This window comes from Pundamilia nyererei, unplaced genomic scaffold, assembly GCF_000239375.1.
Source record: "Pundamilia nyererei isolate P.nyererei 1_Seehausen unplaced genomic scaffold, PunNye1.0 scaffold00019, whole genome shotgun sequence".
Taxonomy (NCBI): Eukaryota; Metazoa; Chordata; class Actinopteri; order Cichliformes; family Cichlidae; genus Pundamilia; species Pundamilia nyererei.
The window spans coordinates 3,605,509-3,630,606 of NW_005187420.1; the positions used below are offsets into that span (position 1 = coordinate 3,605,509).

The following is a 25,098-nucleotide window of genomic DNA, read 5'->3' on the forward strand; positions in this document are numbered from 1 at the left end:
ATGCTTTTGTTGCATCATTCAGCACACACACTCTGTCTCTCTTCCACAGCATGTCTTTATCCTGTCTTCCTTCTCTCACCCCAACCAATCACAGCAGATGGCCCCGCCCCTCCCTGAGCCTGGTTCTGCCGGAGGTTTCTTCCTGTTAAAAGGGAGTTTTTCCTTCCCACTGTCGCCAAAGTGCTGCTCACAGAGGATGGTCTGATTATCAGGGTTTCTTTCTGATATTGTGGGGTCCTTACAGTAAAAAACACCTTGAGGTGAGTGTTGTTATGAATTGTAATCGGACAGCTGCGTGGTTTCAAGTTCATTAATAATTGTACTAAATGTCACTTCGCGAGTTTTACAGTTGTGCACATGATGCAAGGTAGAAGCAGCCACGGTTGTTGGTTGCATTTACAGTCAACCCCATGTTGGCTTTTATGGAACCAGCAGTGACCATATTTGGATGAGAGGGCGGACGTTATGTCAGCTGGCGTGCCCGGTAAACACACCAACACGCTCTAATGACACCTCCACCGAGCTCCTGAGATTGATGATGCTCAGCAGCACTTCTGTTTCGGCACGCATGAGCGCGGCGTGCACAGAAACACCCGAGCCGACTCGGCTTCAGCTTTCAGGACTCACTCCTGCAGCGCCTGATTGGTTGGTGCTGAGTCCATACAGATGTCGTACCAATGAATTATTACGAGTAAATTAGTGAAGCAGAGAATGACGCGGTGCGATTGAAACACTCATTTATTCATTACTGAATGCTGCCATGTGACTGGTCAGTATCTGTGCACGGATGAACTTTTACCTGAAAACAAAACAATCTGTTTTAAAAATATAACAGACTTTGTCATCGATGTATTTCATCCTCAGTGTGGACACATTATTCACTCCAAGTTATCACAAAAACTAAAAATGACAGGAAACCCTGCAGTTTCTGAGCGATGTCGCCGTGTCGTCGGTGACGGTGCTGCGCTCGATGTCAGCGGCGCCTCCGTCTCCCGAGGAGGCGTCCGGGTTTCCTCTATTTGTTCTTGCCGAGCGTCCTCTGTTTCTCGGCGTGCTCCACTATCTTCTCCTCCACGTACAGCCCTTTGCGGCGGCGGACGGCGTTCATGTATTTCAAGGCCTGGTTTTCAGAGTCGGCCTTCTCGCCGAAGTGCAGGTATTCTTCCTCGGTGGTGGGAACCCAGTAAGGATCGCTGCTGATCACCTGGGACACAGACGGGATCAGTGTCTTCATCTGAACACAAACCACAGAGCTGCGTAGCAACATCTACAGTATCATAAAAACATAAACCAACCAAATAATAATCACACGAGACGCGAAGCCAGAGGGACGGCTCTGCAACCGTTTCAGTCACCATGGTAACTTGTCACCTGGTCTGGGGCAGCTTATGGTTTTTGGATAAACGTCACAAAAATAACTCCTAATCCTAATATCTGCTGGAATTAAATCTTCAGGCACGCGGCGAGGACGTGGACCGGGCTGGGGGGGTTGGACCTGAATGTCAGGAGTTCGGCGCTTCGCAGCGTCTCAGCTGTCGAGTGAAACGGCGGTGCTGACGGCGCACCGGGCGGTAAAACGAACAGCTTCCTGCTCTCGTCTCAACTTTTGCTGTTGTTCTATATTTTTATTGATCTCCACCAACCACGGATAACACCTGTGAGGTGGGAGGAGCCAGCAGGTTTTCATGTGAGCGTGCACAGAGCCTGGGTTAACAGGCCGTGAGAGCTGACTTTGAGGTTTAGTTGAGCTGCGAACAGAAAGCGCGGCTTCCCAGTACAACCACAGTGAGCTGAAATGTTAAGTCACAGACAAAAAGACGCGGCGTGATGATCCTCAAAGTCCCGGCAGGACGTTTCCTCCTGCTTCCATCTTAATGCTGTGAGACTTCTCGGGATACGACTCCAGCTAACATTCCTGACTCGCCTCAGTCAGCTGATAGTCTGAAATATCAAATGACGTCTTAAATGATATAATCAATGAAACAAAAACTGTTGATCCACTGAGCGACATTTGGATTATTCGCTTCATAAAGACGGCAGCAGCTCCTTCTGCACTGAAAGGACTGTTAACACACACACACACACACACACACACACACACACACACACACACACACACACACACACACACACACACACACACACACACACACAGCTACAGTAGCACCAGTACACTGGGGCACCTGGCTCTGGTTACACTGGGGCAGATGGTAGTGAGCGAGCTACAACAACGGGCGGCTTGCAGGAGGCAGCGCACACCACACGTGAGCAGCATATGCCGGAGCACAAAGGGACGCAGCAGGAGGGGGCGGCGAGGGACGAGGCGTCCTGCAACAGTCAATTAAGCCGGTGGACGCACAGAGTCTCAGACGCAGGAAGACGTTAAGCTCGTTTCGGCTGATCGTTCACGTGGAAACGACACAAAAGGCAGAAAAGTTCAAACACAAACTAAAGTGACGTCATAGAGAAGCGAGGACGGCGCACGCTAACAGATGGACGACTAATCGTCTCTGTGTAGAAACACAGTTTTCATGCGCAGCTTTTTTTCCTGCTGTGTCACATTTTGTCTCACAAACACATCAGGAACATCACCGAGGCCGCCGCCGTGGGCGATTCCACGAATGCTTCGGCCTTTTCAGAGCCCCCGTTGGTCGAACGAAGTTCAGCGGGAAGTTACCGAAAGCAGGCGGCAACGTCAACATGCAGGAAAAGATGAAGAAGATAAAAACACGACTGCAGCGTCGGAAAACTGAAGGAATCACTCGTGAAAACTGCCGCAGCAGCTCTAAGAGCAGAGGCTTCACACGCTCCCCGCCGCGACCTCGTTGTTTCGGTCACTAACCGAGCCTCGGGACCATAGTTGAGGTCAAAGGTCATATTGTCAGCCACAAACACCTCACAAATGCACCTGGCTTATACTGAATCCACGTTGGAAACAATCGGTTCAACGAGCTTCATGAACGAAACATGTTCTCAGGCAGCAGAGCGGAAATCTGCGGAAACGTGGCGATTTGAAACCAAAACATGACCTGCTCCAGGTGGTTATGTGGTCAGCATCAGTTACCGTGGTGATTTGGCCGGGTTTTGACCTTTAACCTTGAGATTACAAAGTGATAACTGACATCGATTTTTCTGACTCCCCCCCCCCGAGCGTCGTCTGCAGTTTGTCATCAGTTAAAATCTGCATTTATTATTTGTGAGCAGTAGCTGTAGACTGTAGCTTATTTATTAGCTACAGTCAGGCTCTGAGTTTTATCAGGCCTCCAAAAACCAACAATGTGTCGCACACACGCAGACGCACACATGTAGCGGCAGACAGATGTCTCGGCCGATCAATACGCGACTCGCTCGCACAATTCTCCGGCGCGCAGCTCGACAAAAGCTCCATTCTGATGGAAATCTAATGTAAACGTCCCCACAGGAGCCACTAAACCTTCCAGTTACACAACAACGCCACGCTGACAATCACCTCTCCGCCTCGCCGCTCATTCATATGTAAATCCGATATCCCGGTCATATCAAACGGCTGTCAGAGGAATGCTGACATCGGCACTGAGCAGCGGGACGGTCCTGAAGCTGGGGGGGTGGGGTCTTTGTGAGGACGCGTCTGCACAGAAATGAGATCAGACAGACAACTTTTAATGAGGTGAAGACAAAAGGCAGCGAGACAATGAGGCTGCTGGACGTGTGTGTGTGTGTGTGCGCAGCTACATGTGGTTTCAACACTGATCTGTTATTTTAAAAGACATCAAACCAGGACGCAGGACCAGGCTCCAACCACCAACACCTGCCTCACCTCAGCCGATTCATAGATGCATTAAATCTGCACTGTCGACGGTCCTTCTTTGACCTTTGTCGCCTCACTGCCAGGACAAAGCGCCGGCAGTCCTCCTTTAAGAAGCCAGTGTCTGCAGCCTGACCTGCAGCCTCGCAGGTCAGGCTGCAGAAGCATCGTCTCCCTGGATGGCTCAACAAAATTTACCCGTCATCTGCATGCAGGAGCATGCCCGCGCTCCTGCAGGAGAGGAGGGCTTGTGCACGACAACAGACACCACCCGAAGTACGCCAGGGATCCAACAAACTACCCGCCGTCCGCGGCAGAAAGCAAAGATGCCACAGTGCAGCACCAGGCTGGAGCTGAAGGACGCCCCACACGCCTCTGCTGTACAGACACAGTAGGAGGTTTTATATCATATTTTATTTATTGAGGTGTTCACAGCTGGTTCTCTACACTAACCTCGGTGTAACTCCCGGTAAAGCAGAGAAAATCAAACTAATGTGAAATATAAAGACTGGAGGAGCAGAGCGCAGTCAGTAACCGCGGCGGATTAACGGCCTCACTATTAGAAAACATCTTCTGTGAGTTTTCCTGCACCTGATCGGCGCGCTCTTAATAAATACCGAAGCATTAATAACAAAGCGAGATCGCTCTGCAGCACGCCGACTCATCTCTTCCTCTTCACAGACAACTTGACCTATAATCCCGCCCGACGCTGATACGCGTGTCTGCGGCGGCTCGAGCCAGCCAAGCGGCCGGTATGACGGCCTAACGCGCACGCCGTCTATCGCGGCTTTGACTCCAGCTCCCCCTCGGCAGCCGTCTCGTTAACCAGATGGCCTCGCTGACCCGCAGCTCCACATAACGAGCTCAGGCAGACTGATCTGCGAGCGCGCGGCCTCGATCACACCTGCCATCGACCTGTGGCTCGGACGATCCAATCACGCGTGGACACGTGTCTGCATGCGTCCTCATTGAGCCGCTCCGTGTCCATGTTAGTGGTCAGATAATCACATTAAAAATGCTCCAAGAGGTCTGCAGCTACACCACCTGAGTCAGCATCCACCTCAAAGAGGCCCTCGCCCACTGCTGCAGAGGGCGGACAGGCAAAGTCTCCTCACCTCCCAGTGGCTGAACACCAGCTGCGGACTGGCCAATCCGCTCGTCCTCTTGCGGATCTCGTCTGCAAACCCAAAGCTCTCAGCCACGGGCAGCACGGCCTTGATGGTGAACATGTCCGTCCCTTCCTTCATCTCTTCGTGGAGGACTCGGCCTTCTCGCTTCCCGAGTACCCCGTAAACACGACCTGGAGGAAGAAACGCAGCAGTCAGGACACTCGGCAGACTCGCCGCAAGGACCGAGTCCAAGACCTGGAACAGAGACCGAGTCCAGTGCAACACAAACGTCATAAATCAGTACGAATAAATACAGAAAAACAACCGATACAGAGACTGAGCCGTGATTCAGCAGAGGTCTCTGTGCTTCTTAATCAACCAGGCGCCTCGCTCTGCCGCCGCGGCGCTGATTCGGCTGACGGAGCGCTTCTCCGCTGCGGCGGATCCTAACAGGCCTGCAGATATTGTTTACCAACACAGTAAACGCCGTTTCAAGCCTCATTTTCATCTTAACGACTTTCAGAGGACAACAACTTAGCGAGTGCGATGGAGCATTAGTCAACCCTGAGACAAACTGTGACATTTACAGGACATCTCACCCTGAAAACGAGGGTGTGTGTGTGTGTGTGTGTGTGTGTGTGTGTGTGTGTGTGTGTGTGTGTGTGTGTGAGGGGTACAGTCATGGATAACGTGACTGTGCCAGGCTTGTTTCTGTCTGTGAGAATGACGGCGGCTGATTGGTCACAGGTCAGGCTCAGCGGACCTTCAGGTCCTAATGTCCACCTGCTGCTACAGTCTGTGCAGGAAGTTAAACATGCGTCTGCAGGAATACACGGAAGAGCAGACGACGGATTCCTGCAGCAGCGCATTTCCTGTAAGTGTGTCGTTAGTGCGAATGGATGTTTGCACCAATCAGCAGAGACCAGCACGCCAAACAACGCAGCAAAACTACGACGTGTTTGTGCGACGACGGCGTGCAGCAGCGCTCTCTTACCCAGCACGTCCGCGGTGGCCATGATCTCACAGGTGTACATGGCGGCCATGAGTCTCTGCGGCTGAGCCTGGAAGGCGTGCCGGCAGGCCTCCTTCACAGCAGCGATCAGCTGACCGGAGACTGGCCCGTAGCAGTCGGAGGAGGCGGCGACCTCCGGCCTGCGTCTGGCGTGGCTCTGCCCCGCTGCTGCGCCCTCCACCCGTGCAGACGTCTCGCTGCTTCCTTCCACGTTACTTTCCGGCGTAGCCTCGTGGCGCGTGGAGTCCTCTTCTACGGAGTCCTGGCGTTGCGGCGGGGCAGCGGACTGGACGTCCCACCTCTCCACAGAGAAGCAAACTCCCATCAGGGGCTCCTCGCACATGGGCCCCGACAGAGCCGCCAGCTGGAAGCCGCTGACGACGCTGTTGTCAAAATCTCGCAGCGCCGTAGCTTCGCTGGCTTTGTCTCCGCGGCTCAGACACTGCCACACCGACGGCCGCTGGTATCCCTCCACGCTGTTCAGCAGGATGTTCGGACCGTACCTGGAGACACGGACATCGACAGTGAGGAAGTCTCCGTGGTGCTGCACCTCTTTGTTTGTGTTCATGAAGCCCTGAGGAGTTCAGCTCTGCCTTATTCTCATGACTGCATCTAACAGAGAAAACGAGGAAAAACTCGCACGACTCAAGTCTTCAGAACCTGCATCCAGCAGAAAGAACATTAGAAAGGGAAGTGCTGAGATGCACGACAACAAGTGTTACTGCAAGAAGCTCGCAGACACCATCAGATGCAAATAAACAAAGAAGCAGAATCAGAAAGACGCTCGAGTCTGACCTGCGAGGCCCGAAGGCCCAGATACGTTCCACGGCGTTCCTCCACTTCCTCCCCTGCAGCAGGCTCTCCAGCTGGGCCTTCAGGTCAGAAATGGCCTCCAGGCTCCTGACGCTGATGTCCAGACTCTTCCCCTCCCTCAGCGACATGTTTACCTGCTCCAGAGTCCGAATCACCTCCGAGCTGCTCTCCAGCAGACGAGTCGCCTCTGAAAGAAACCGCCGCATTACTGCCGTATCTTAATGTGATGGTTTAGCTTCACTCGGGCTGTTCTGCCTTATTTGGATTAATCTGGCACTGAAACAAAACTTCTAAACTCTGAAGCATCGCGAGTTTACGTTCAGGCCTGTGACTCCACCCATATTTTCCAAGTTTCATGCAGGAATGATCATCTTTCTACTGCCCAGCATGCAGCTGGCTAACCTTAGCATTTAGCTTACAGACACCATTCACCTCTGCGATCTGTCACATGCACGAGCATCAAGCACGCATCCTGTGATCCGGCGGTGGGTGCGGTTTGGTACAGAAAATAGTTCCTAGATGAAATAAATGTTTAAAATGTGCTGAGACGAGTTTATGTTCTCGGTTCCGGTTTGATCTCGCCACTCGCTGACAGACAGTCGTACAGTGTAAACACAAAGTGTCCCGAGTTTCTCGCTCTAATAAACCAAGACTGTGATGTCATCCACAAAACAACCACTAATGCCATGGAGCCCATGTCCATCTTTTACGTACAGTCTCGTTTCGACCTACATTCTTTGTTTGATGAAGAGATGAAAATCTGCCATCGTTGATGTTCACTGGAGTGATGTTCACTCTTTAAGATGCTCACTGAATGTTTTCTGACTTTTGTTTTCTTGGTTCAAACAAAGAGCTGCACGTTCGACTTCCTGACAGTGAACCAGGAGATCGTTACCAGGTGTGTGGCGCGTGTCCTCGTTCTCACAGACCAAGAGCTACAAACACTTTTGCCCTCAGACGTGGCACACGCCCCGCCCGCAGCCTCTCAGCGCGCTCGCTGCGTGCCTGGGTCTTACCCTGTGGCAGAGGTATCGCCCTGACGCCAACTGTGGCCAGCCTGTTGGGGGTGGTGAGGGTAACGAGGCCGCTGGAGTCCAGGTGTAGGGTGTCGGACGATCGACCCTGAGAGGCCTCTTCTTTGACCTGGAAACAGCCACACGAGAACACTGATTATCTGGAAATGTGATAAATCCGCCCCTTTCCTTCCGGATTCTTCTCCTCAGAGCAACGCTGAACGTTTTTAAACTCCGTCAGCAGACAGTAGAGCTGAATCACAGATTTCATACACTACCCTGGCCTCCAGCTCAGCGACTCACCTGATGAATGATGGCGACTTTCTGCTGCTTGCCCAGCTCCTCGTTCACCATGTCCACTTTGGGAGGACGAACCACCGTCTCTCTGAACGGGATGATGGGCTCAGACGCGCTGATCTCGATTTTAGCAAACCTTTAAAAAAAAAAGCAGAGTGGAGGCTGTTCTCTGTTTTCATAATCAGCCAGTCTGACAGTCTGCAGATAGAGAACAGACACAGGCCATGGCTGTCGCCCAAAGGCAACGGGGCGACAGGATTCGGCTGCTCACAGGTCAAACACATCAGAACTGAAAACCTCGGGCCGCCGTCTGATGACGATTTCATGTTTTATTCAATTCAGTTTTATTGACACAGCGCCAAATCACAACAACAGCCGCTCGAGGTGCTTCATATTGTACGGTAGATCCTACAATAACACATACAGAGAAAAACCCAACAATCACATGACCCCTATGAGCAGCACGTTTTTCAAACACAACATCTGGACCCATTTAACCAGGAAGTCCTTCAGACTAACGTCGTTTTTCAAGGCAGAATAAATCAAACACAAGAACACGTAAAAAACAAGACACAGTGAAAACTTGTCATTTACAGAAGTCTTTATGAGAGCTCTGCACTCTGCAGGGAGACGCAAGCATTCAGCTTCAATGTGCTCTGAAGGTTATTCCAAGAATAAGGAGCTAAATAAGAGAGCGCTGTCCTACAAAGTTCAGGCAAAATCCCGGGAACTCTGAAGAGGAAGACGGCAAATCACAGCAGCTGTGACGTGTTCTGGACGATGCATATTAGTAATGCCGCCATAATCGAAACATTAAAGGAGTCTGTAAGCGTTTTCCTAACTGATCAATTAAAATATCTCAATAATAAAAACTCTGCACTCTGTCCGTCATCCAAACAAATACCCAAATATTTCTGGGATGATACTTTCAATAAAATCTCCTCCGAACATCTGAGGTGTGGGCTGATTTCCAGAAAACAACATGAATCGTCTGCATAGAGTCACTTTAGCCGTAATGGAAAATAAAATACGGCCAAAAATGAAACTTTTTAAAATCTTCACCTTCATCCTCTGGGGTCATCAAGTGGGTGTTCACAAAAATCTGACGTAATCGATCCGATACTTCAATTCTTTTCTATTGACAAAGCACCAAATCACAAGCTCAAAGCACTTTAAACTGTAAGGTGAAACTCTACAATGATACAAGTGATGCTTCCTGCTACAGGATGGAAGAGGATTTAAAAAAGTGGAATGAGTCACTCCACTACAGTAGCTTTGCATGATTCACGGCCCCAAACAACCCTTATGTATCTGATCTGAAATAAGCCTCCCTGTAAGCCAACTTTCTTCTGATTGGCTGCTCCTCACGGTTTGTAAACTGTGCTGAACTGTATGAGGACGCCCTCCTGTGACATCATTCAGAGCCAAGAATAGTGTGAAACTGAGTGTAATTAAAATTAAAGCAAAGATGAAACTCGGAGTGAGGAAAAGTCGCCGGGATACAAAATGTTCCCGGTGGTGTTTTACGCTCGTACAGACTCTGCAGGTGACGGTGCGAATGAAAGCTCCTCTCCAACGGGTCGAGACGGCGTTAAGAGAAACGTCTTTGGAGTCTGTGATTACTGTCACAGCCACGAGTTTAAAGAAACTAATTAATATGAAATATTCTTTCAGATCCGGCTGACAGAGCGAACACAAAAACACGACGCCTCAGAAAGCTGCACGCAGGTAGAGAGAATCTGTCCGGCCCATCAGACGCTTTGCTGCTAACGTTGAGTCGCAGCTTATAAACCAACAACGAGACGCAGAGCTGCTCAAGGAAATGTCACCAGGATCTCAGAGGTGATGGACATCCTCCTTTTCTCTTTGATCATTTTACTGCGCGCTTGTTCGTTCTTGTGACATTCGATGACGTCGCTCTGCACTCTTGGATCCTGCGATGTGCATTTGGGCCGTACACTGAGACGACCGCTTGCTCCCCTCACGTCACACGTGTGGAGCGGCGCAGAGCCGTCTTTCCAATAATAAAATGATTTGTGGGGCATTTTAAAGATTTGGGTGTTGAGTAGAAATGAGTCAGAGCCCGAGCGCCGCAGCAAGGACACAAAGTGTTTCTCTAACATCATTTATACCCGCTGAGGTCCTCCACCAGCAGGCTGCAGAGGACAATCGCACTCATTAGTCTGCCCGTCTGCATTAGAGGCTTTACTGAACAACACAGATGCTTCCTGGCTGACCCCGGGGTCACTGGGTCACTCTGAAAAACACGCCTGTGTTTATATTTGTGCTGAATTAGCAGCGGCACCGAGACAGCGGGGATACTTCCTCGTTTAATCCAGTTATCCACGGTAACAGGTAATCCCTGCTGCTCGCCATCTCACTTAATGAACACCTGAAAAGTTTCTGTGAAAACGCCAAATTGAAAACGTACAGCTCTGTGTGTGTGTGTGTGTGTGTGTGTGTGTGTGTGTGTGCGCTGAATTATCGATCACTGGTGCCCATAAGCACTGAAGACTGGGCACCTGACCTAGTTTTGATGGGAGAGGGTGGGGTGTGGGGATAATCCCCTCGCAGCGGTGGAGCTGTGATGTCACAGTCTTGTGCTCGCCCGTGTGGCAGAGAACAGCGCCGACCTTATTCTGAACGTGATGCGCTGCGTGCCAGCGCTTACGTGGAGGGCTCAGGCTGCCGACACATCAACAAGTCACCCAGCCAGCCAATCAGACACTTTATGAAGCAGGTAGCTCGCCATCAAGTCACATCACCAGCCAAAATGTAAGCCAATGATCGAGCCATCCATCCAGCCAATCAGCCTTCATCTGAGCCAAGCAGGCAGCCAGCTGGCCGGTCAGCGATCCGCCGTCCTGCTCTGCCATCTCTGTCCCGAGCTGTCTGGCCTCGGCTCTAAACATAGCAGCAGCAGCGCTGCACGCGGCCTCGTTTCCTCAGCTGGAATCCCACAAAATCAGAGCAACAGGCAGCGCGGAGCGAGCCTCATGAGCGACTCTGCGCTGACGGACCCGCCGCACAAAGCCAAGAACCCCCCAACCCCCCAGCAAAGAAGAGATCAATCAATCAATTTATTTATAAGCACTTTTAAAAACAGGTTGACTAAAGTGCTGTAAAAAAGTAGCTCAGACACACAAAGAACAGAACAAACCAACCACGGAGATCCAGAGCTTTCATCTTTATATGTAATAAAAGGACGAGATGCTACAATCCCTGGTTAGGATAAGGGCTGTCCCCACAAGATATGAATACCCAACGTGTGTGTGTGTGTGTGTGTGTGTACTGTATGGGGTATTTTCTTGCACAGTGTTACATCATCCAAAGTGATTTTACTCGTCGGTCAGTGAGAGTGCATTGTGCTTTCGACTTGAGCTCTTACCAATCAGTGTCTGCAAGAGTGCGTCCTTAAGTAGCACCAAGGCTGAAGCAGTCATAAAACATTTATCCATGAAACTCAAAGCCTGGGTGGAGCAAACGGTGGAAAAGGCAAAACCCAAATAAACAGAGGCCGATTTGAAAAGCTCGGTGCGCTCTGACGTCAGGAGCTGTTGGAGGTGCAAACTCAGATCAGTGTGGCTCACAGGTGACAGGTAAGAGGAAACTCCACTAAATGTATATCACTACTGCAGATTTGCATTCTCCTGCTAAATAATTATAAAATATAATCGATAATAACATTTTAAAGAACATAAATATTTAGTCTGTGACACAAACCGGGCGGCAACAAACCAGGAGACGCACAGAAACACAATTACATGAAAGAAACCCAAAGAGGAACACGTCAGCCCTTGTGTACCAGTATGTAAAACACCACAACCATTAGACACCATCTCCTGGACTGGTTCCAGTCAGAGCCGCCCTGCAGACTCTGCATCCAACATGGCGGAGCCGGAGCTTAAACCCAACAGCGAGCCGAGCAGCCGGCCTGAAGCGAAACGTTTGACAGGACCGGACAGAGCTGTCTGCTATGACAGGAAGCTCAGAATATGAGTGAGTGTGTCGGCCAATAGGAACACAAGAACCCCCCCAAAAAAGGACAAAGCAGCAACGTGACAACTGTGGCGCACACAGCGGGCGGTTACCGACGCACTGAAAGACGATGACCTGGTACACCGATATAATGCATGTGGGCGACCCACCTGAAAACACGTCTCTGATAGCTGCACGCCGCTGCAGCCGTGCAGCAACAACAACACTGTTGTGTGATTGGACACAACGCGCAACAACGTTGTTGTTTTTCCTGTTATTATAAATCTAAAATCGATCCACAAAAACAGGAGGTTCTTAAAAGCTGAGCCTGAACTTGGATCTGTACTCAGGTCCTCGTCTGCAGACGCAAAACATCAAAACACATTTGTGTGAGTTCAGCTCCACAGACGCCGCAGAGTCGGGCCTGCGATATTACAGGGAGGAGGTGCCTTTTAAAAAGCATCAGAAGGGCACGTGTGATTGACCACGAAGGCCACCAGCTGAAACTGCCCCCCCCAGCGGGTCATACCATTCTCTACCCAGGTACTGAAACAGCACCTGCCAGAAAAACACCAACAAATGTGGCAGCGTGCCCCGATCACACGGTGAGCGACACGCTCCGCTGCCCGCCGAACCCTCGCTCATCCAGCTTTACTACTCGATGATTTGCCACCAGACAAGATTCTTCATATCCAGCATGTGTCTGCGATGAAGGCGGCGAGCTCTCCGCAGCCCGAGCGCTCCTCTGCAGGGACGGGATACCCCGAGAGGGGCCCGTTCCTCTCTTTGGCTCTCAGCAATCAGGCCTACACGGCGGAGCGGCTGGATGGGCGTCACTCCCGAGTCACATTATAGGCCACCTGGAGTTTGCCAAATAGCTCTGAGAGCCGTCTGAGAGCAGCAGGAAAAAGAATCTCTGAGGTGATGAGAAAATTCAGGCTCTCCAGCCTGACTGCCCGCCTGAGGTCTGGTGAAAACAATGCAGCACTCATCGCTGGAGTAATGATGTCCCTGTGATGGAGCATGTTCAGGCAGGATCTGGGAGACAGGCCAGTGACTGGAGCCAAGCAGAGAGAGGTCCTTGAGAAAAACTTGCTCTGCTGAATCATTTGCTTGCAGTTTATGTCTTACTGTGTCTGCGGGGGTTTTATTCAGAACTGTTCTCGTTCAATCGATCTGCACGGCCTCTTCGTTGCTTTTACAAATCGATTCTTGTGCTTCTGGTAAGTAAGCACATTCAGTAAAACCCCGAATTCGGAGGCTGAGGATGATGTCATCACTAAACACATGGCAGAAGACTTTCAGGGACACGGGTGTGTTTGCATCAGCTTCCTCACTGTCCCGTAACATTTCTGTGCTCGAATTTAATTTTATACAATAAATAGGCTCTGCTGCATATAAGGTAACATGAAGTTAGAGTTAAAAAGTGCAAATCCCACACGCAGCATCACACAGTTTACGTTTTCTTAGTAAATCTGCTCGGTCAGGTTTAGACTGGACACTGGCTCCAGTAATGAGACAGGGATGGATGGACAGGTTTGAGTAATGAAAGTTCACGGTTTGGGTTCAAATACAGAAACTGAGTTTTCCTGGTTGCTATGGTGACAGGCTCCCGCTGAAGACCCGACGATAACATGCGCCGCAGGCACGAAACATTCGCCCCACTGAAACATTAGCTTTGCAAATGTCTAACCTACGAAAACACGACCGGCGAACAGACTTTCATCACGACGGGAATCTTAACCGGTCACTTGACTGTGACCATCTGCTACTTCATCACCACAAGTTATATTCTGTTCTTTGGTGATTCAGTAAAAGCACTAGATGTTGCAGTCCCTGATTGTGCATTGCGTTAAATGGCGAGCATCTTGAGGCTGTTATGAGGAAAGGCAGCCCAGAAACTTTACCAGCAGCACACATCAGTGTGTGCCTCAGCTTTCTGTCTTTTACCCAGGCCAATCGGCCATTTTGGGGGGGATTAGAGATCTGATCTAGGTTATCATATTAAGGTTTGGGACACATCGTCAGCAGTGGACCTTGGATTCATCGGGTGTTTCGGCCGTTATCACCAGACACCCTCATCCAAGGAGGCCCTGCCAGGGCTGATCAGGCCCCGGAGTGTCTCTGGTTTATGTTGACTTGTTATTTCACTTCTTCTTTTAGTTTTCTACAGTTTATCTATTCACTTCAACTGAGAGATAATACTTACCTCTTTAACATTTATGGAGCCTCACTTCTTCAAAGGGATAGAAAAGGTGACAGAGAGGAGTAAGACAAAAGGGACACGACAGGAGAGCTGGAGGGGGGCCACACCTCCCCGCCGGATCAGGCTGTACACTCTTCCTCCTCACTGCCTCCCAGAAAAGGGAAGAAGAGCAAATATTTTCTTTTCCCTCGCGGTTCGCTGACTGCCATAGCTGCCCAAGTGATGTCAGCCCTTTTCACCCACAGCCAGTGACGGGTCAGCACTGTTAGCTAGCTCTCGTATAGCTGCTGCTGCGCCCTCTGATCCAATCTCTGAGCAGATAAACACTCCAAACACTTCGAATGTGCAGATTTACCTGTAACAGCAGGTACCGTTTCCTGTACATGTATAATGTTATTCAGGCATTTAATTATAATCTGTCCTCGTGAGAGCACAAGATTAAAAATAATGGAATTACATATGAAGCACATGTACAATACTGTGCAAAAGTATTGAGCCGCCCCTCAGTTCTTTATATTTTGCTTCCTTTGAGTTTTTTAATTTGTCTTGAGAAACAATTTTCCAGCTTTCCGGAGCTCTTTTAAGGTTTCCTTTAAACAATGACTCATTTTCAGCTTTTTAAAGTCAAGACTTTAAAAACACTTTATTACTAGCAGGCTGTCACAAAACACATCACTGATTCCAATTTCTTTAACTGGATCGATAAAAAATGCCAAAGATAACACAGTCTGACATAAAATAGTATTTTTGCCCCAAACAGGTGATTCCCACGGAGCTGTTAGCTAAGAATTCGGCACATCCCGACACTGGCGTGCAGCGGTTCCTTAAAAAAATCTGAAGATGAAAATGAATAATGTGCAAGGCCTAAACATCTTCTGAAACGTATTTACTTAAACAGGAAGACGATCCAGCAGAGACCTGACAGGAGAGACGCACCTTCAGCTGATCGTACCTGTGTTTCCAGGTAGGTTTGCTCAGGTCTCAATAAACCTCCAAACAAAATCCAGAGAAATAACAGCTGGCTCAAAACTTTTGCACAGGACTGTAACAGCCACCCAGAAACATCAAGCTGAAACTTGATGTTGTCCTGACCATGTAAAGACAAATTTGCCTTCGATGGGATTCATTCAGCATTCATGTAACTCTGACACACCTGCTTAACCACGACTGCAGGAGCCACATTAACTGATAACAGCAGCCGTGTTCATTGTGCCACCGTGCAAACATTTCTCAGAAATAGTTTCAGAGTCTCTATTGTTGACTTGGCCCCCAAATTTCTCAGATCTCGGAGCAACCAAGGACCTACTGAGATCTACTGTCTGATACTTTGAGACGGGTGTCCAACTCCAGGCCATCTCACTCTGGGTCAACACACCTGAATCCAATGATTAGCTCATTACCAGGCCTCTGGAGAACTTCAAGACATGTTGAGGAGCTCATTTAAATCAGCTGTGATGGATCAAGGACACATCTAAAAGCTGCGGCCTGGAGTTCCCCACCCCTGATCTAAAGGATCTGCTGCTAAAGCGAAGGCGAGCGACACCACGGGACACCTTCAGCGATCCGAGGAGTCCCCGCCTCGATGGATCCGAGGTGTTGTGACAGCACGAGGGGAACCTGGCCATTTTAACGTTGGGGTGTACATTTGTATTTTAGCAAAGCCGCATGATAACAGAACAGACTGAATTAACAGTTTGGTTTTACCACGGATGCGCAGACATCTGTCACCGGATTAAATCCGACACGGAAGGAAAACTGATAATGAGAACTGATGATAGCGAGGCACAAAGTTATAAAGAGCTATTTTTATGCATCCTAAATGGATTTATGGATGTTGAGCCTTAATGGAAAAAGCTGAACATCGGAGATAATGGCATCACAGGAAAGAGCACGTCGTGCTGCCTGTGAATTCTGGTTTAACAAGGTTAAAACTCTCAGAAGAAAAGATGTGATGTGTCTTGATAAATGCACTGAGTGTAAATGCGATGCTTTAGATTGCTGCAGATACTGGCTTTAACGGCATCTGCATCGTTACAGCTGTGCAGGAAATCAATCTGATCTAATGACAAATAAACCTACTCGTTCATTGGCTACTTTATAATTCACTTTTTCTGAAATATAAATGTTTAAATGGTCAGGAAGCACAAATACTGTGTAATTTTACTAATTACTGTGAAATAAAGGGACACTGTTCATCTAGTTTCTCCTGTTTAGACCTTAAAAGCTTCCACCTGACCTGCTCAGCCTGTCATGGACAGCATCCATGCAACAGCTTTCAGTGACTTGCAATTCATGTCTGGAATAAACAGACGACTTCAAACGCAAAATTACACACTGCTAAATATCGAAGATGCTGTGTTATCATTTGAGCAGCCGTGCCCGGAGAGCGGCAGTTCTCTCTAACTGATGGATTTCTGTTCCCCGCTGAGATGACAAGAACCGAGATTAATGAACACAGAGCAACTGTTCTTACGCATAAAAACTGAGTAAAAATAAACCGATGAAAACACGCTTTACACACTGCAAACAGCATCCGTCGTACAATCTCAGCGATGTACAAAAAGCCGATTAGACGATGTACAGGAAATCTACGGGTGAGGATACTGGGTACCTAAAATGATCCTGCTTCACGGCACAGTCATCAAAGTTACACAAAAACAGGACACACTTCTTTGTTGATCACACAGACGTGGCAAATCCAGGCTGTTTTAATGTCTCGATGCTCAGTCATCCAGGTACGTAGATGCCAAAGGCCGATTCTTTTCATCTGGACGTTTTCAGTGGGAGAAACGCTTCATCATCATCCAGGTGACTCCTTCAGTCTCAGCTCGTGTGGTTTTATAACACTGACATGCAGAAGATGTTTGAAAGGAGGTCACGAGTCTCTGAGGGGAATAAGTGCGGCCTGTTGCAGTCACACCTGCACACTGCAGGTTTTCACTGTGACATCTCTGCTGTCCTCTCTGATCCCGGATCAGACCCCAACTGATAGGGCTGTGCGATATGACCAAAATCTCGTATGACATTTATAACGATATAAACCACAAAAATTTACATTTCCGGTGAATTCTGTGAATCTCGGGCAGCTCGACTTGTGTGAAGTGTTTTCAGCTGGGCGTCGTGTGCCTGGAGTTGAATTTTGACCGATGGATTAAACTACATATTTTTAGACATAAGTTGGGATGGTTGCCATTTTCTTTGTGGGTATTTATTACACGGCGTGCTGCGGGGAAACGCCCGTTCTAATGTTTGAGTGGGAGGTTTATTTGGAGCACCTGACGGCTCTTCTTTGCTTCTCAGCCGTAAACTCTCTCCTTACTGTCACGTGATTCTTCCGTTGGTGGTAGCAGAGGTTTGGTGGGGGCCGGTTTCCTGCGTAATTTGCAGTGTCAGATGTTTCATAACCAACCCATGTCCGTGCTACAGAGGCAGCCCCTCGTTTAGGAATAAGGTCCTCGATTTGTTTGGACTGGTCCCTCTGTTTGTCATCATTTCAGTTTATTTTGAAAAACCTCAACAGGATCTTCAGCTTTATTGAACTTTAAGAAATTAATGTAGCCTCTACACTGACCATCAAAGCCATGAAAGATATTGTTGTAAACTGTTTATTTTGCGACACCATGAAACAATAGAAGTAGAAGAGTTTGGCACTGGCCTGCCGGGTTCAGGAATCGGTGGATGGATTATTTCTGTTTGTGTTTGCACTCTTGGGTTAAAATGAGGTCGTGTTGCTGCCCACAGAAAAAAGCACCTTTCTAAACTTGTAACTGGCTCCAGTGTGTTTACTACCTGCCACACAGCCGTGGTTTAATGTTACAGGCGGGTCTTGTGTTCAGGTTTTCTGGAAACGCCGTCTCTAAACTCATTCTCGGCTGATTTTGTGAGGCCGCAGCAGCGACACCAAATTTCCCCTGTGAAAATAATCTATGTGCCGGTCAATGAGCTCGCACTGTTCTTCTGAGGAGGCTGGCAGCGTCCAGACGGACAGGAGCAGCAGTCAATACGTAATGATAGCCAGATAATGATGGGCTGGAATTGGAAACAGATCAGCTCTGTGCCTCAGATGTGAGTCGCTCAGTATACGAACACACACTGTGCTCAACCTGCACTACGCAACAGCAGACGCGAGCAGGAGAGCACACAAACGCAGACGATCGATATGACCGAGACAGAAAAAGTCAGATATGGAGAAATATAAAAATTGAATACTGGGACAGCAGACGCCACGTGAGGAGCACGGTTATTAATACCAACGCAGTCCAAGTCAGACTTTCTGAAAAGTGGGACTTTACTTCATGGTGATCATTTCTTGGCTCACAGTCTAGGTGGAGGTTATTGTCGATCATGGAGACAGAAGACGCCGCAATAATCAACTAAAATAAGACGGACACAGCCACCACGCCCCCTGCTGGCTTTAGACGTCACATCCTGAAGCCTTTCTCAGAGGTTGCTGCACACATGCTGACCTATCATCAGAAACTCCGCCCACGTCTCGCCATAGCGTTCGTTTGTTGACTGATCATTTTCTTTTTTTCTGAACAAACAAACAAACCCCAAATACACAAAACCTGTGATGAAATGTTTCGGCACTTTTGTCGATGAATAAAAACGAGACGACAATGTTCCGGGGCGACGAGATCCAATCAGAATTAATTAAGTTGTATAGAGAGGCGGGACCAGTTTGGGAGGGATCCAATCAGACGTAAGCTCCTTGTTCTCGATCTTTCACTGACGATCAGGGTGTGAGGGAGGAAGCTCCCGTGTTTGTCATGCAGACGAGAAGAGCACACGTCACGCTTTGTAAACCGTGCGCAGCGACTCTCACCAACAACTCTGAATCAAGTTCACACCCACTCTGTGCTAATCTCACAAGATTTATTGGAACAAAACTAAATGAATTTAGATTAAATTATGATAAAAATGATGATCGTGGCGACTACTCGCCCATCACTCACTGCTCCTTCAGCCACCTCGCTCTCTGGATATTATCAGAACGTAATCTGATTGGTTAGCAGCCATATTGGAGAATTTCTCCAATCACACGGATGCTGAGCAGATTTTTTACTGTGCATATAAATCAGCGACCACATACATGCAGAATAATCTGCGTGAACAGTTTGGATGGTCTGATTATTCCAAGGCTTCAAAGAACCACAGGAACTGGATTAGTGCACCCAGCCTTGTTAACCTGAGCAGAGCTGAGCAGACCCTTTTTGTCTTTATGCTCAGATAAATAAATTATAGTCAGAGTGACCTCTTGGATAAAGCTTCAAGTTGACCTATTCTGCTCACTACCTGCACCATCCTTTGATTCTTAGACATAATAATTAAGTTAAGTGGGTATTATAGTAATCTAAGCACGATGACACAGATGCATGAAAATGTTTTCTCTGATGAGACTTTTCCTAAATGTTCCTTAAATGGAACGTAAAACTGATTTTTCATGGGAGTCGAAGCCCAGAGACGAACTGTAATTATTATGCCAGCATTAGAAACACCAGAAATCACTGATGTAGACATTTGATGTTGTTAAAGGATGAGCTCAGTTACTCTGAGTTTAAAACAAAATGACTGTATGGAAGCCAAAAGACACACAAGTGAATAACATCAGCACAGAAATGATTAGAAATATCCTCAATGACTTAATCATGTCAGTCAAAGGCAGCATGCAGAAAGACAATAATAATGAACCCACGGTATCACTGATTGGCTGACTGTTGTATGAGATGACCATATAAAGATATCCCCCTCTGTGACATCATATGGAGCCAAATGTAGGAAAACATGGAATAAACTGAGTGTTTAGAGCATTCTGAAGCTCACAGAGGTTGCTGCACACACTGACCTGTTACTATGTTCATACATGAACATTCAGCGCAGGAACAGGAAGTGAGCCAAAGCAGAGCAGGTTTCTTTAACAAGTGTGAACGTGAACACTTTACATGCCTAACATCAGCATACAGGCAGACACACATGCACGCACGCACACTGACCGCTCTCTCAGGTCGTCCAGGCAGCGCTGCAGATGAACCTCGCCAGCAGTGACCAGAACGTGTTCTCCGGTTTCCTGGATCAGAACCTCGGCACAGGGGTCGGCCTGGTTCAACAAGCGCATCCCGCGCACCAGCTTTGGCATCTCGCCTGTCACAAACAAACGAGGTGGAAACACAATCATCGATTCGGCTGTGTGAGCGGTCGGAACGTCTACACAACGAGGAACACACTCTCAAACCTGACTGGACCTAACTGGTGTTAACCTCTGTCTCTGCTCCACAGCATGTCTTTATCCCGTCTTCCTTCTCTCACCCCAACCAATCGCAGCAGATGGCCCCGCCCCTCCCTGAGCCTGGTTCTGCCGGAGGTTTCTTCCTGTTAAAAGGGAGTTTTTCCTTCCCACTGTCGCCAAAGTGCTGCTCATAGGGGGTCATATGATTGTTGGGCTTTACTCTGTATTACTGTAGGGTCTTTACCTTACAGTATAAAGCGCCTTGAGGCAACTGTTGTTGTGATTTGGCGCTGTGTAAATAAAGTTGCATTGAATTGAATTTGACCAGAGCAGCGGTGAAGCTCGGCTTTTCGTATGAATCTTTTTACTTCCTGAGTCCGGCAGCACCCACATAAAGAGTTTTTCTGTGTGGATTGATGTGGGCAGACGTCACCGGCCTCTCATTCACAGCTCTGCTTGTGCTGCCAGACAACCAAACATTATCAAAGTGAAGTCGTAGTTTCCTGTTCTCTGTGAGTGCTGCTGGCTGTGCCTGCGAAAGCGTTATTTACAGCTGATATCATCTGCTGCAGGAGAAAAGAGTTTAAACTGGCAAGACCCTGCTGACTTCAGTGTTTTAATATCTGAATATTAGCAAATGCTCCTCCCTTCGTCCTGTGCAGCGTGATTGGCTGCTGTCAGCTTGATGTATTGTATGAACAGTCCATTGATTCCCAGTCTCTGGTCAAGAAACTGAAGTACGAGTGACATCTCGAGTCGTCCGTATTAAAGTTAAATTCAAAGCCGTAAAATTTTCATCTTAAATCTGATTCCAGTCCAAGTCATGTGACTCTCATTCATCACACCATCGATGTCAGCTGACATTTAGGAAGCTGTGCACGCTGTGACTTGGAGCAGTGTGGAGCCTCTCAATAAAGATTTGTTCGGTTTGGTGCGATTACGTTTACAGTTGACACAAATACACAAATAGGTGCAGATTTGGGCTCAGAAATGTGAACTGATAGGAGTTTGAAATGTTTCAGCCGATCGACTCGGTTTCTCTCACACGGCGGTTTCTCTCTGACGCCACGATCATCGGAAACACAGCACAAGCTCATCATCACCATTTGAAGGCAGACGGAGGCGCAGAGCCGGACGCTTTGACTCCATGCAGAGAACAAATAAGGAGAGGGCCAGTTAGTGTTACTGAACTCTCCCATTGGCTGTTGGGGAATTATATATTTCTGGTTTGTAAAACACGCCGTCGGATGTATTTGAGTCATTAGCATGATGTGAAACTTAGCTTCGTGGTCTGAATACATCAGCACAGCTGGACTGACTTCAGCTGTGCTGAGTTTTTGGCTGATACCAAAATTCAGTGCGTGGGACTCTCACACACACACACACACACACACGCAGACAGACAGACTCACATGCGTGTCCAACTAAATGAAAGGAGACAGTGTCGGGTCTCTGTGAACGTTCCGGTTTCACTGAATTTAACAAAGCAGCAGATTAGTTTCATGAACTACATGTGAGAGCGCCTTCGAAGACCTACTTGGATGTTTGGGCTCTATGGCAACCCTGACAATGGGCGTGGCCTCAAAGTTGAGCGGGGTAAAGGGAGGACAGGCGGGTGAGGTGGACAGCGTGGCCGACTTCAAGACGAACTCCTCGAGCCCTCCGATACCTGAGTGTGAAAAACATCAGACGTGAGGACATCGCACCAAATAAAACATGCAGCTGCTTTAAACAGATTCCCCCACGATTCACCAGAATCACATGATCACCAAATAACTGAGGGGCAGAGGACTCAAAGCTAAAAGAGTCACAGAAGAGAAGAAATATTGTTTAGAGCAGGAAGAAAGTGGATCAATAATAATAAATACACACACGTCCTGCTTCTTGCATTTTAAGTAACAAAAGTTTGACTGTGTGTAACAAACGTGACCATCACAGAACAGCCGTGCTTATAAAGTGACTCCACACCTGCTCGGCAGGATCAGCTCAAGCACCTGCATATATAATATTTAATGTCCGTGACAGGAGCGAGCTCTGTACCCGGGATCTTGAGCTGTTCCCATAATTCACTGGAGCAACATTTTAAAACGTGTGTTTTGGGTTAACTTTCAACAGTCATGTGACCAAAAATCTGCACAACAAACAAAGAAACAGCTGATGCTGAGAGGTCAGGAGGGTAACACTCGCTGATTTTCAGTGCAGGGTTTTTTCACGCTGTAAAGCAGAGCGCTGGAGTATCAGCGCTTCAATCTAATTTTACCCGAATCAGCAGAAATTGGAGGAACGAGTTGTTTTGTTTATTAAAAATGCAGAACACTGGATCCAAGCCTGGTAACAAAAACTGAGCTTTAATTAAGCTGGAGGGGAAAAAAAAGCAGGAAACCACAAACTCCAACAAACAAAACGAGATTCCAGGAAAACACAAACAGGACGAAGGAAAGCATGAGAGGACTTTAAACACAGAGCTGAAGCTAATTAAACACAGGTGACATAATGATCAGAGCACAAACGAAGCAAAACCAGAGACGCACAAAGAGAGTGATCGCCAAAGTAAAACAGGAAGTGAGAATCAGAGTCGTCTACCAATCAGAGGGTGGGTGGGCCGATCCACGTCCAAGTTTCTTTAAGCCTGCGTTACCCTGCATGCATGTGAATGTGTGTGTGAAACAGGCTTTGAGTAGTCGATTACACACTTTAACTGAGCACATTCTGGACTATCAGTTGAGCCCAACACAAAATACAAGCTGCAAACTGACAAAAGAAAGACAAACACACCGTGCTGAGTTGTGGCTTCCCTTCAGGCTGATGTTTGGTAAAAAACGAGCACATCTGCTTTGGAACAGAAAGTGAACTTCCTGGACGTGTTTGGAGACACGAATGCCGTCGGGTTATGTTGCTCTGTCACTGGATCAGCAGCTTAAAATTCTATTACAGACAAAAGCTTAAACAAACCCAAGTTTACTTTGTTACTTTGTAACATTCGCATGTTTACTGTTTATCACACACACGAGAATTTACACTGTCGGACAAACCAAACGTGACATCATCATGAATACATAATGTAGCTGTGACACTGAGCGACAGAGACCGACAGACACAAACAGACACACATACAACAAGTGTCAGATCCACACAGCTGCTCTGGGATCAGCTACAGAAGTCGATGCCTACGTTTAGTCTCCAGTTTGAAAGCTGGCTCCGCCCCTTTTTAATTGTTGCCATTACAGGAATATTTCTTTTTACCTCTCCTCTTTCTGTTATAGGAGTTTAATACTTTTTATGCAGAATGTCGCATTTTAAACCCCTAACCTGAGGAAAGATCAAAATGTGGAACCGCTTCACGATTTTGCGTGTCATCCTTGCGCAGGGGCCATGCTAATCTTCTCTGTATCGATTCCAATTTATCGTATGTGCTGCCTGAGCGAGCACATCCAGCCTGCAGCACAGCCTGCCATTTACTGCCCTGCTGCAGGACGGCCTCGGTAACACGGTGCAGACTCGACGGCTGCAGACGGACCAACGAGTCGACCGAAAGTCAGGAAAGGACCCGTTTTTGTCTCGTTGACGTCAACATTTGAACTGTGAGCATAAACTAGCTCTTCAATTCTTATGAAATTAGTTTTTATGCCAACATTTCCTTTTAACTAAAAGGGGCGGAGCCTAACTCCTCTTCAGGATGAAGCCTGAACTTGTGCCCCAGACTTAACCCTTCCCTCCCTGACAGAGCAGTTCTGATGATCCCAGAATCTGAATTATTGTTATCTGCACACAGTCTGAATATGACCTGCACACAGTTCCCATATTAGGATATTTGTCTCCAGGTGAATCAGACAAAGGGATGATAGTGATGTAAGAGAGAATCCTGCCCCACTGACGTCAGAAAGTCTGAGTGCAGAAACTGAAAGAGAAAAGAGGAGGAGGCCAAAAAAGATGCAGCTTTCCAAATGGTTCCCACCATGGTGATGACCGGGAACAAGGAAGACAAAAAGAAAGCCAGGCTCAAATAACGGCGGTTGTGAATATTGCTGTCCCCCAGACTCACTGTGGCTCGAGTTAACACAAAGAATCACCTATACACTAAAGTTGGTTCTTTTAAATATATATTTTTCGGCCTTTTTAGACAGAAACAGTGAAGACTGACAGGAAAAGGTAGTGGGCACGCGGCAAAGGGCCACAGGTCAGATTTAAACCGGCAGCTCTCCGCCACGCAGCATAGGGTCGCCTGCTCATCCAACTGAGCTAAACCGGCACCCAGCTACACGTTAAAGTTTCAAATAAAAAAGAGTAAAAGAATATAAAATAAAGCAGAGCCAACCTGAGATGAGAAGTCTATGCAGTAAAAAAAACATGCATACTCTCAGACGTCCGCCGGGACAGAAACTAGACTGTAGGCGACAACGTCCAGCACGAGCATTTCATGAAAATATTGACGCGTGGTCCATGCAAGATCCAGCAGGAAGTCTTCATACATTTGGTTTGTTAGCCTGAAACCGACTCGACCTGAAAGGCGAAAATCAAACAAAATCAAAGCGTCTCTCAGATATCTGTAACCGTAACCTGAGGAAAGAGAGCGTTCATCAAAATGTGGAACCGCTTCACGATTTTGCGTGTCATCCTTGCGCAGGGGCCATGCTAATCTTCTCTGTATCGATTCCAATTT

General features: G+C 47.9%; 1 protein-coding gene across 1 annotated transcript in view; it reads right to left on the minus strand.

Annotated features, from left to right (window-relative positions):
• Positions 1–726: 726 nt before the first annotated feature.
• Positions 727–25,098, minus strand: part of efl1 (elongation factor like GTPase 1) — a 73,857-nt gene continuing 49,485 nt past the window's right edge. The window contains exons 12-19 of the mRNA XM_013909105.1: positions 21,976–22,107; positions 20,206–20,353; positions 8,035–8,164; positions 7,735–7,861; positions 6,701–6,905; positions 5,888–6,408; positions 4,900–5,084; positions 727–1,204 (exon numbers count right to left, since the gene is read on the minus strand). Of these exons, the coding sequence (XP_013764559.1) occupies positions 1,016–1,204; positions 4,900–5,084; positions 5,888–6,408; positions 6,701–6,905; positions 7,735–7,861; positions 8,035–8,164; positions 20,206–20,353; positions 21,976–22,107 (1,637 nt within the window). The 3' untranslated portion in view covers positions 727–1,015. The remainder of the gene's footprint in view (positions 1,205–4,899; positions 5,085–5,887; positions 6,409–6,700; positions 6,906–7,734; positions 7,862–8,034; positions 8,165–20,205; positions 20,354–21,975; positions 22,108–25,098) is intronic.